Consider the following 12276-nt stretch of genomic DNA (forward strand, 5'->3'; position numbering starts at 1 on the left):
CAGACTAGCAGCCCTGGAGTCTACTTTGACTCAAGGCGACCCCATGTGTGTCAGAGAACTGAGCTCCTCAGGGTTTTCAATGGCTGATTATTTAGAAGTAGATCCCCAGGTCTGTCTTCTGAGGCGACTCTGGGTAAACGTAAACCTTCAACCTTCCGGTTAGCCGCCGAGTGCGCTAACCGGTTACACCACCCAGAGGCTCCAGGGTTAGGGAGGGGATGATAAAAGGGGCTTCCTAGAGTGCTTTTCTCTGGAGGAAACAGCTGGGAAAAAGTTGTTGGCCGCCTGGAGACTTCGGCAAAGTGCTCGGATCCCTCCTTGGGGAATTCCAGGAGCTGCATTGGACGGTGTCCTTCCACGGTTCGCCGCGGATAGGATGAGGATGGCCCCCGCGGGACATCTTCCCCTGCCCACGTATCCAATAGCCCACGCCGGCCTTGGCTCACGGAGCCAATAGCCGACTTCAGTCGAGGCCCGTACAGCCAATGGCCGACCCAATGCGTTCCGCCGGTGAACACCCTCTGCCTGCGTCCACCAATCAGAATTCGGGCCACCCTGGCACCGCCCCCGGGCGCGCGCCCCACCCATCCGCCCCGCCTCCAACTCGCTCGAGCTGGGCCGGGCAAGACGGGCGCGCTCTTGGGGGCGGGGGGGGGGGTCAGTCCCGGTCCCGGCCCTCTGCGCGGGTGGGCTCGGAAGAGGCCGCGCGGGGCAGCAACCGTACTCCCACTCCGGAAGCCCCCTGCCCCCTCTTACCCTTTCCCCCCCGGCCCATGGTGCGAGGCTGGAAGCCGCCGCCCGGGCCGGACTGCGGTGAGTGATCCCCAACCCCTTCGACTTCCCCTCCTAGCCCCTGTGCGGTCCCCGGCCTCCGGAGTCCCATCCCCGCGCTGGGAAGAGAATTCTATGTTCGAAGCCGCCGGCGCTCCCTCCTTTCTCTTCTGGACTTTGCGGCTCCCTGTTGTATCTGGGGTAGGGTGAGTGGGTGTGTAGGGAGGAGGGGGAGGCTGATTTGGCACGCCCTTGAAGTGGGGAGGATTGAGATTCGCCTGTTTTCCAGGGCTCATCGCCCCAAGTGTAGCAACTTTTTGTTCTCTGACCCAGTTCGGAGGCTCCTAGACTGCTTGTGAAATGGAGGACAGGAGAAACGTTTCCTTCCCAGGTCTAAACCCACCCCACCCCACCCCCGCCACCCCATGGCTACTTCCTGGCGACCTCAACACACGTACCTGACCTTCTGGGGAGCAGTGACCTTTGGGAATAAAGGGTTAACGAGAAACTGCCCCTTCTCACCCCTAACCAGCCATACTCAGAAAACCAGCCAGGAAAATGAGAACTCGAGTCCTCAGAGGTTCCTGGTGTTGCGTCCTCCATCTGAGACTTCTAAACTGAAAGAAGACTCAAGATGAGACCTACTTGGTAATGTGGCCCCAAATCAGATCTTTTTATCCTGTGAACCACCTTCTCGCCATACACTGGAAGCCCTTTTATGTTATATGATTAAGATTGGTAGATGGCAGGTAATCAAAACAGCCGGTTAGAGTTGGGAATTTAAAAAACGATGCATACATATCTTAAACATAATTAAAAGTACATTCATTTCACCAATATTTTGGTATACTGCCAAGATGGTTTCTTTGTGTAAGTCTAAGTCTGCTGATTGGAGTTCCCAGTTGTCTTTCTAGTATAAACTACAAGAGTAATTCTCAAACTCTGAGAACTTTTAAAATCTACTGATGCCTGGGCCACACAGTCCAAACTAAAACAGAATGGGGAAAAGGAGCCTGGCTTTTTTTTGTTTCTTCCAGTTTCCCAGGTAATTCTAATGTGCAGTCCTGAAATGAAAGCCTCTGCCTACTATACCCATAATCTATCACCTGTGATTTCCAGTTTGTTTCTTTAAGATGGAATGAGAATTTAGACACTTGGAAGCAATCTGAGTGCACATTGAGATTTTTAAGGTCCCCCACCCCAATCTTTTACAATTGTCTTGCCCACTCCCAATTCAACAGTTTTAAAAATGTATTCTCCTTTGTGTCATGTCTCAGTCAAATCATTTGACTTGGTTTTCATAGGAACAGTTTTTAATGCAGTAATTTTTTTCATAGGTTTATGTGATATTTAATTACATTATAGAAATACAGGAAAAACTACTGGCCTAAGCAGGTTTGGAATCACACACAACCGGCTTAAGCACACAAGGCAGCTTGAAGAAGCAGACTGAAGCAGATTTTGTTGCAGTGGAGAATATAGTCTGCTAGCCTATAGTGTTCAGTGCACCATGGGTATCACTAATGTAATCCAGTGGGTCCACCAGGCTCCTGGTCCAGTTGAATACCTCCGCCTTCCACTCTCTCCAACTAATACCACTGATCCCTTCTAGGCCTATTCAGATTCTTGAGTCTTCCATCTACTCTTTCTATTCATTCACATCAAGATGTCTGTTCATCTTTAAGTGATTACCACTACTGCCTTAAATTGGGAGGACATAAAGCAGAGGTTTTTAACTTGAGCTCTTGGCAGGCAATAAACCCACCCCCTGAGATTATTTATATATAAGTGTGAATGTTTATTGTGGAAGGGTAGTCATAACTTTCTGCGAGTCCATAACTTTTCTCTGATTCTCAGAGGGGTTCATGATCCAAAAGTTAAGAACCATATAAATTGAATATCACTAGTTCTTTCAGGCCCTTAAAACTGTATCACCAAAACAAATTTCAGGCAGTATGTAAGTTCTCCTCTGAATAAATATTTAAGGAGTTCAGAAGGATCATATCTGTTGCCCTACTTTGACGGTCTCCTACTTTAACCATAAGCCTAGGCTCAAGTTCTAAAGTCCTCTTTTTCCTCAGACTATGTGAAGAATTCCTCGACTGGAAGCTTAAGGTAGCCCCTTTTCTGCCATCTGCCCAGAGGTGTGAAAAGCCTGAGCAAATTCCTTCTGAGTGTTAACACTGACTCCATATTTTTTATTAGTGACTTTAAGTAGCAATAGGACATATCTGGCATAGTATCCTTTGTTAAAGATTATATCCTTATTAAGGATACAGATTTAGTAATTATTCAGAATGGACTCCCCCCACCCCCCAATCACCTCTGCCCTAGGAGCCCTTCTCCAGCTTTGAGTCTCTTCTTTTTCTACCTAATCCAAAACAGGCATGAGAACATAACACGCTGTATGTTCACTGTGGTTTTGATTACTGTAGGGTGCCTACCCTACTGGTTACAGTTCTCATGAGCCACTCTCTGATTGTAGTTTCCTCCTGTTTCAAAGCCAGATTCTTCTAGGGAGGTACCAGCTATACAGCTGCCCCTTGATTTAAGCCACCATTCTGTTTCAGTAAGTCTTCCACAGTTTGTGTTTTCTGTAAGTGAAAACTGCAGCTGTTTACAGTACACCAAATATATTACTTGCATTACTGCATGCTACACTGAAATATCAAGCTGATGCCATGAGAATCTAAAGGATATCAAATAAATGATACGAACTGAAAGCAAAATGCTTCCTTGTAGGCTTGTAGCTGTGCCTGCCTTGTGTTCCTGTCTGGCAGTCTTCATCCTCACATTGGATTGCTTTATTCCTTATACTACCTTTTCCTCATATCTAACATGTTGTTGTGTCCTTATGGAACAGTTTATGTGAGGGTAAGTAGATGTCAAGTGTTGCAATTATGAGGTACTCTCCAGCCTGGATCTGGTGGTAGTCCTGCTGGGCCACAATTTCTTAGCGGTAGTTTAGCACCTGGCCATGCAAGTAATTCATCACAGGCCGCTACCAGGATGAACCTGGGAGGAGAAGGGTGGAACTACCACATTGGTAATGCACCTGGCTATCAAAAAGGATTTATCCCCACATTATAGAATCAACTTTCCAAAGCAGTGGTTTTCATACTTTTGTTAAAGCTGCAAAATCCGTTCTGAAATTGTATCCAAATCCCAAAGTATAAAAATATAGATACCCTGGTTTCCTCCACTGCTAGTTAGAACTCTATAAAAGCAGACTGAAAACAGTAATTTTCAAGGACTCGGTTTCTTTCCACTTTGTCTAGGAGGAGCATTTACCTTGTATCAAAATCACCCCATGAAGCTGAAGTAACAATAAAAGCTACTATTTATTGAGTCTTTAATGTCAAGTGCATGTTTTCACTTAGTCGTAACAAACTCGCAAGGTAGATACTGTTATTACCTCTTTTCTGATGGGAAAATAAGGCTTAGAGAGGTTACATAACTTGTCCAGAGAAAAACAGCATTCTAGAAAGTGGCAGACTACAATCTCTAAGCAGCTTCTTATGTCCTGCCTATGCATTATTCTAGGTTTCCTGGGTGGTGCAAATGGTTCGTGCTGAACTACTAAATGTTAACATAAAGGTTGGCAGTTGGAACCCACCCAGCAGCACCTTACATGAAAGGCCTGGCGGTCTGCTTCCTTGAAGATTACACCCAAGAAAACCCTCTGGAGCAATTCTACTCTGTAATACATGGGGTGCCCTGAGTCAGAATCAGCTTGACAGCAATGAATGTGGTTTTTGGTTTTATGCATAGTACCTAGCACATAGTAGGTACCTGGTAAAAATACCTAACAGTTTACATACACTCAGCATTGTCTCCATTTTTTACTCATGAGGACAATGAGGCTCTTATAAATTCAGTAACTTCCCCAAGATCATATAGCTGGTAAGTGGCAGAGCTGGGATTTGAACTCGCAGGTCTGCCTTACTCAAGAATTCATCTTTCTACCCACTATACCATGCTGGAAACCCCAGTGGCATACTGGTTAAGAGCTACGGCTGCTAACCAAAAGGTCTGCAGTTTGAATCCACCAGGCACTCCTTGGAAACCCTATGGGGCAGTTCTACTCTGTCCTATAGGGTCACTATGAGTTGGAATCAACTCGACGGCAACGGGTTTGTTTTTTATGCCACGCTACTTCTGTTTACCCTCTTATGGTTCGTTCTCTTCCTCTGTTGCTTTTAGGCTCTGCATGACCTTCAGTTAGATTAGTTTGTTAAAATGGAATAGTGACATGCATTAAAATGTTTCTGAATTTCTCTAATCATATAAAATTCCTGATACTACATTGCCCTATCAACTTTCTGGGCTTGAGATTTATTTTCTCTATTCATCTTGTGCATTTTAATAGGGATCCTGTGTCATCCTTAACATGTCAGAAGTAATATTGATAAACACAGATGGGATTCCCCTAAGAGGAAAGGGTGACAGATGTGCTACAGGGTCTCTAATGCCCCACATGGGGAACTGAGTTAAAATTCTATCAACAGAATTATTTTGGGGAATGACTTGAGGAGGCATTTCAGGAGTGAAGCAGAGTCAGGAGCTATCCCTGCAGTCCCCACACCCGGAGCCCTGGAGTAGTGGTGCTGTTGGGTGGTTTGCAGGAGCTGGCCACGATTTATGATAGGCCTGTCCACCTGGACTTGAGAAGAAAGCTGGACTGAAGAGATAAGAGCAGCAGGCCTTTGGTCCTGTGTAGAAGGGGCTGTTAAAGTCTGAGGGAGCTTTATGGATTCCCTAGAGAAAGGCTGAGCAGCTGGAAGAGACAAAGGCTGGGGGAGGGGATAGATAACCTTTGTTCCAAGGCTGACTTGGGGGAGGAAACAGTTCCCTCTCTCCATCCTCACATGACCAAAACCCAGGGGGAGCGAGCCCTATTAATCCCAGATCTCTGACCTATCTTTCATCCAGAGAGATGGGTTTAGGGTTTAAAGGTACTATCTCCTCACCCAGTGCTCCACCACCAAGTTAAAAAGAAAGAAAATGGGTCAGGGGGCTGGGCAGAGGAACTGCTTGTTCCATGAACTTAGAGGGTGAAAGTTGGGGATAACTTACAAAAGTGAGGTAGAATTGAAAAGTAAAGGCTATACTAAGGTGTTTTCCTTCTTAATCTCCAAAGACATTTCTGTGTGTGTGTGACAACACTAGTCATGTGACTTGGGGTAGTTTAACTTCAGTGGACTTGTCTTCTCATATGCAAAGTGGGATTTACATCAGGCGCTGATGATTTCCCAAGGTTATGAACATTAAATGAGAAATGGTTAAAGCACTTTAAAAGCGATACAACTTGGTACAAATAGAAAGTTGATTGTTTTGGTGTCCAGCAGTTCAAATGGTAGAAAGTGGGCAGTGTACCAAAGAGAAGCCTCAGTGACTAAGCTGTTTCTTTTCTTATTACAGCTATCTCTGACGAGCACAAATCAGAAAACACCATGCCTCCTAATAAAGAGGCCAGCAGTCTTAACAGCTCACCAGCGGGCCTCATCTGCCTCCCTCCAATCTCTGAGGAGCTACAGCTTGTGTGGACCCAAGCAGCTCAGACGAGTGAGCTGGATGACAATGAACACTTGCTACAGACTTTCAGCTACTTTCCCTATCCCAGCCTAGCAGACATTGCCCTTCTCTGCCTGCGTTATGGGCTACAGATGGAGAAAGTCAAGACTTGGTTCATGGCCCAGCGCCTCCGCTGTGGCATCAGCTGGTCATCTGAGGAAATAGAAGAGACTCGAGCCCGAGTAGTGTACCATCAGGACCAGCTCCATTTCAAATCTCTTCTCTCTTTTACTCATCATGCAGGGCGGCCCCTGGAGGAGATACCTCCTTCTCTTAGCGAGCCCACTCAGATGAAAGGATTGAAGGTAGAGCCTGAAGAATCCTCTCAGATACCACCAATGCCACTGAGTCACCAGAAAGTAAAGGAGCCCTTGATGGCACATGGCAGTAGGGCATTCCCTCATCAATCAGATTTTTGGCAGGATCTTCAAAGTAGTAGTCTCTCTAAGGAGCAGGCAGGCAGGGCTCCTGACCAGTCACATGGCCTAGGCACTGCTTCCTGGAACCACTCCACAGCTGCCCACCAGCCACGTGCTTCAGAGAAGCCCTCACCATTCTCCTTACTTGCCAGTAGTTGTAAGAAGGAGTCAGCATCTAGAGTGACTCCTTCCTCTTCCTCTACCTCCTCTTTCCAGGTACTAGCTAATGGAGCTACTGCTGCTTCTAAACCCCTCCAGCCACTGGACTGTGTCCCACAGCCACTGTCACCCAATGAGCAGACACTACCCCCACATCTGGAGCCAGCCTGGCCCCAGGGGCTACAGCATAACTCAGTACCAGGTAGGGTTGGCCCTATGGAGTACCTTTCTCCTGATATGCAACGCCACCAGCGAAAGACCAAGCGCAAAACCAAAGAGCAGCTGGCTATCCTCAAATCCTTTTTTTTACAGTGCCAGTGGGCACGGCGTGAGGATTATCATAAATTAGAACAGATCACTGGTTTACCTCGGTCTGAGATTATTCAGTGGTTTGGTGATACACGCTATGCCTTGAAGCATGGGCAACTGAAGTGGTTTCGGGACAACGTAGTACCTGGTGCCCCTAGTTTCCAGGACCCAGCAATTCCCACACCATTACCAACAGCCCGCTCCTTGAATGAATGGGCTGAGACTCCACCTCTGCCTATCCCCCCACCACCACCGGATATACAACCCTTGGAGAGGTACTGGGCAGCCCACCAACAGCTACAGGAAAGTGATATTCTTCAGCTGAGTCAGGCGTCAAGACTTAGCACTCAGCAGGTACTGGATTGGTTTGCCTCTCGATTACCTGAGCCAGCTGAGGTGGTAGTTTGTCTAGATGAAGAAGAAGAAGAAGAGGAAGAAGAACTGCCAGAAGATGATGGGGATGAAGAGGAGGAGGAGGAGGAAGATGACAATGACAACGATGATGATGTGATCATACAGGACTGAGTGGGGGTGGCTGGGGGAAGGGAGTCTTACTAAAAGATGAACTAATTTAGTAACTGTTTAAACAAAGAACCCACCTTTTTTTAAATTACCTTCTGGCAAAGAACTGAAAAGCTTTGTGTTCTTGGTGGTGGAGGATGGGGATGTAGCAAGGGTGGAGCTGGGAGGATGACCACAGGGCACAAATTTGAGGTGGGGATTAGATGGGCAGAAATCCATGTCTCTAACCTCAAAAGAGAGTGCTAAGGATCTGGTTCAATTAATGGGCTGGGAAACAACTCTTGCTATCCTCGTATCTGCTGCTCTTTTCCCTTAGTTTACTACCCAGACCTTGGCCCTACATCTATAGGAGGACTGGAAAGGAGGAGTAAAAAATTGATGACTCCAGTGCTTCTGCCAGTCCCACCATTTTCCCTGGAATATGCGGCTGCCTTGCATCCCTCCCTTCTCTTTGAGCACAAGTCCACGGACGATGCAGCTAAGAATCTCAACATATCCCTGTCTCTTCACAAATCTTTCTTCTTCCTCCTAACAACCTGACTTTGTGTTTTACCTGTTTCATTATTGAGTCACACAGGTAGCACAATGTTTTCATTTCTGATACTGGAATGCTGGGGCCACTTTGCCTTGTACCTTTTATCTTTTTCCAAAATCCCCTCTCTGTTCACTGTTTGTCTCAGGGTAAATCTCTACTGAGCTTGTGAAAAAGTTTAATAACTGGGTGGGGAATAATTTAGACTGGATATTTATTGGAGGTGGGAATTAGGGGAGATGTCCTTAAAAAAGGTAGAATTACGTTAGAGAGGGATGGAGGCGAGGGGTGGTTTCCACTGGTAAGAACAGTGGAGGTAGGCTCCAGGTTTGGTTTTACAATCCTGATATTATCTCCTGCCCAGCTTGCCAGAGTCTGGTTTTTCATCTTTTTGGTGTTGGCTCAATTCTGTCCAGAAAAGAGACTTTTCCCTCTTTTATAGTGTCTGTCTTGAGAACAGAGGGACAAATGTCTTTAACTGAATTATTGTTTTAGAATGGTTTTCAACAGTTGGGGTCAGATGTAAAGCAAATAGATATCAATGGATAATTTACCATCTAAAAAGAGTGGAAGCCCCAAATTGCTAGAATAGTAATAATAAAAAGGCCAAAAATAAAATTGTTTCTCTCTCCTCCACTTTGCTACATTAATATACTTAATATACTTTTTTTGTTAAAACAGTCATTTAACAAAGTAGACTGATGAATTAAAGGAATTCAAAGAGTACAAGGGAACTGGATTTGTTGGCAGCTTGAAATACTATACAGCTCAGACCCAAGCCCTTTAGAGAGAATTTTCTAAATTGGGATATTTAGGAAATTAACATCTGACTTCTGGAACTAGCTAAGATTCAGTCTTCACTCTGGATGTACAGTGAAATTAAACCTGAACGTCTTCCCAGCTTAGCATACTTTTTAAGTTTTTTTCCCCCCTTTTTTGAAGGGGTACGACATGTTGAAGTACATTAAAACAAAAACTGTTTAAAAGGCAGTAAGTCAGCATCTGTCACCAGGCAGATTGTTTTCCAGTCATCTGATGGTAACGATTAAAATTTCTAAGGCTTCATCAGTGACAAACATACAACAGTCTTGGAGGTGACTCCACCTTGTCCAAAAGAGAAAGTGTCTAGGAATGGCATTAAACAGTAAATTCAGAGTATCAGAAAGGGCAGTGGGATCCTACTTCAGCTGCTGGATCCCCAAGACCTGCTAATGGCAGACACCTGCTATCATGTTTTTTCACTATTTTTGCTTAAGGCCTGCCTGCCAGTGACATACCCATTTAATCCCTTCGTTTCTACACCTTATTACCCAAAGTGAAATAAAGGTTTGACTTATCTCAATAGCAGTGCTTGCTCATTCCACCATTCTAGAGCCTGAAATAGCAGTAGAGTTGTAGTAGCAGTTAAAGGGCAGCCTCTTTATTTTATTAGCCACATACTTTAGTAAACTGTTATCATTTTGATAGAAAGGCAAATCAACACACAGGTAGTTCCCAATTTACAACAGAGCTCTGTTCCGACGAATCCATCGTTAAGTCGGTTCTGGCATAAATTGAATTTTTTTTTTAGTTTTCATTATTATTGCCTTTTATTATCAGTATCTTTATAAATCTGATCTTTGAACATCTATGAGTCAAAATCTGAGAATGATAACATCAGCAAATCATGTGCTGCAACACTGTAGTACATATTCTGAGAAGATGTACAGAAAACAAAAAAAACAGATGGCCGTAAGTGTGGTTTGTCATAACTTGAACATGTCATAAGTCGGGGACTACCTGTATTTAATAATAACTAGGCAAACTGAAAAGTATAAATTAGGACAAGGAACAGAGTTGTTGCTTATTAATACTGGCAGTGGGAAAAAGTATATCCAAAGCTAAAAAATGACACCCAGAAATGAAACATGGTTGATGAATATATTATTCCCTCCCCAAATGATGCTAAGAACTGTTTTTACAACCTTTGTTTCAAATTGTAGGAAATGAGCTGTGTGTGTCTTGTGGGAGAATTATAAGCATCTTCCTGAAGCACTAGCCTTATATAAGGCCTGACCACTTTCCTGGGAGGTAATAGAGGGCGTGTAGGGTAAAGATCACTTGGTACAGAGTGAAACCAGGAAACAAGGCAGGGGTACATTTTCCAAGGTCATCACCCCTAATGGGTATTGGATGCCACAGTCCTTCAGTAGTATGTATAGATCAGACCTTGAAGATGGTCTGTCTGGAGGTGGTCCATGCTTCTCTCCCCCTGGCTAATCCCATCTGCCTCTGTTGTTGGTAGACCATCTGCAGCAAAGGACAGGAAAGCAGATATGGGTGTTTATAACAACAAAAAGGGCAAGTAAGGCTCTCTTGAGCCATAATAGGAAGTTACTGGGGCAGTAAACCATTGCTGCTACTTTCCCATAGTTTTCTCCATTGCTTGATAACTTTTCCAAATTAAGATCTGATACATCTAGTCTGAGGAAAGCTTTGTTGCTATGAAACTCTGCAACATTTCAGTGGCTTCAGGCAGAATATTTACAAATCTAACTATTTTGGAAAATCTGGAACATATGACTACCACACCAGAAGTCACTACCAGGGAGGCAGAATTCTTATGCCTCTGGGGAGGTGGCACTTTCTACAGTAACTTTTTAAAAACTTTATTATGGAAAATTAAAAAAAAAAACAAGTAGAATAGTATAATAAACTCACATGTGCCCACCACCCAATTTCAACAAATAATAATTCATGGCCAATCTTTAATTTCTACTCTCCCACTGCCCTCTCCACTGGATTATACTAAAGCAAAACCCAGACACCATTTAACTTCCCATCCATATACATATATTTCATTGTAAATCACCAAAATATATGGACTGTTTTAAAAAAACATAACTATAATATCACACTGAAGAAAAGTGAATCCCTTAATATCAAATGTCCTGTCATTATTCAATTTTCCTCTGTCTCATAATTTTTTTTTTTTTATAGTTTGTTTCAATCAGGATCCAACAGGGGCCTGTATTTGCAAATGGTTTAAACCCTATGGAACACAGTTCTACTCATAAACGGGGTCTCTGTGAGTCAGTTGACTCGACAGCAACTGGTTTATATGTCCCTTAAATCTTTTTAAATCTGTTTAATCCCTCCATCTGTGAGGATCTTAGGGAGGGATGTTATTTCCCCACTTTGCCTCTTATAGTTTAGACCCTAGTTTCTTGCTGACAAAAATACAGGCCATTTTGGGATATGGGAGCAAAATACACATTTACCTTAGTATGAAGCAGCTGTCCCTGGGGTTACTAGGAGCTTGGAATGGAACCCAAACCTACTAAATCCACTGCTGTTGAATCAGTTCTGACTCACAGCGACTCCATAGGGTTTCCAAGGCTGTAAATCTCTACGGAACCACACTGCCACATCTTTCTCTCACGGAGCCGCTGGTGGTTTCAAACCGCTGGCCTTTCGATTAGCAGTCGAACATTTTAACCACTGCACCACCAGGGCTCCTTTTGGAATGGAAAAGGGACCTAAATATCCTCAAAGCCCGAGCCATGAAAGTTAAAAGATGAGACTGGACTTTTCATTCAAAAGAGCTCCTTACAAACCTCTCTTCTCATTCCTATGCCTTTTTCCTCTTGTTGCATGGATCCGAATCAAGACCCATAAATTTACAAAACATTATCCTAGCTATCTCTGGAGAAGTAAAAGTGGTTTTTCCTAGTTCTAGCAGAATCTCCACCCAGAAGATATATTCCACTGAAAATGCTTTGTTGAGGGACTATTGGGAGTGTCAGTTGTTTCCACACACTTATTTCACCCTGGTGAAGCGCTCTTAAACACTTTTGCCACTATGTGACCTAAGTTTTAAACCCCAAATCAGGAAGCTAATCTGACAGTAGGATAGAATCTTTGAAATTGAGACCATCCTGGAAAATTGTGAACATATGGTTACTATACTTGAGACCCATGTCAGTCTCCACTGCTTACATTTTACTACCC

At 44.2% G+C, this 12276-nt stretch overlaps 1 protein-coding gene across 3 annotated transcripts; it reads left to right on the forward strand.

Annotated features, from left to right (window-relative positions):
• The first annotated feature begins 686 nt into the window (after positions 1 to 686).
• Positions 687 to 9769, forward strand: HOMEZ (homeobox and leucine zipper encoding). 3 transcript variants are annotated; one of them, XM_023724901.1, is made up of 3 exons: positions 744 to 813; positions 1304 to 1419; positions 6193 to 9769. In XM_023724901.1, the coding sequence occupies exon 3, from the start codon at positions 6225 to 6227 to the stop codon at positions 7755 to 7757; it is 1533 nt and encodes a 510-aa protein (XP_023580669.1). In that variant the 5' UTR covers positions 744 to 813; positions 1304 to 1419; positions 6193 to 6224; the 3' UTR covers positions 7758 to 9769. The 3 variants fall into 3 exon arrangements, with proteins under 3 accessions (XP_004389997.2, XP_023580669.1, XP_023580670.1); XM_023724902.1 differs by lacking the exon at positions 744 to 813 and adding an exon at positions 951 to 1162; XM_004389940.3 differs by lacking the exon at positions 1304 to 1419 and having other exon boundaries at positions 687 to 813.
• The last annotated feature ends 2507 nt before the right edge of the window (positions 9770 to 12276 follow it).

This window comes from Trichechus manatus, unplaced genomic scaffold (assembly GCF_000243295.1).
Source record: "Trichechus manatus latirostris isolate Lorelei unplaced genomic scaffold, TriManLat1.0 scaffold00268, whole genome shotgun sequence".
NCBI lineage: Eukaryota > Metazoa > Chordata > Mammalia > Sirenia > Trichechidae > Trichechus > Trichechus manatus.

Bases quoted from the DNA above. Each gene is read 5' to 3' on its own strand.
- HOMEZ (XM_004389940.3), top strand. From the start codon at position 774: ATGGTGCGAGGCTGGAAGCCGCCGCCCGGGCCGGACTGCG. The intron at 814-6,192 runs GTGAGTGATCCC...TTCTTATTACAG, and splicing joins GCCGCCCGGGCCGGACTGCG to CTATCTCTGACGAGCACAAA.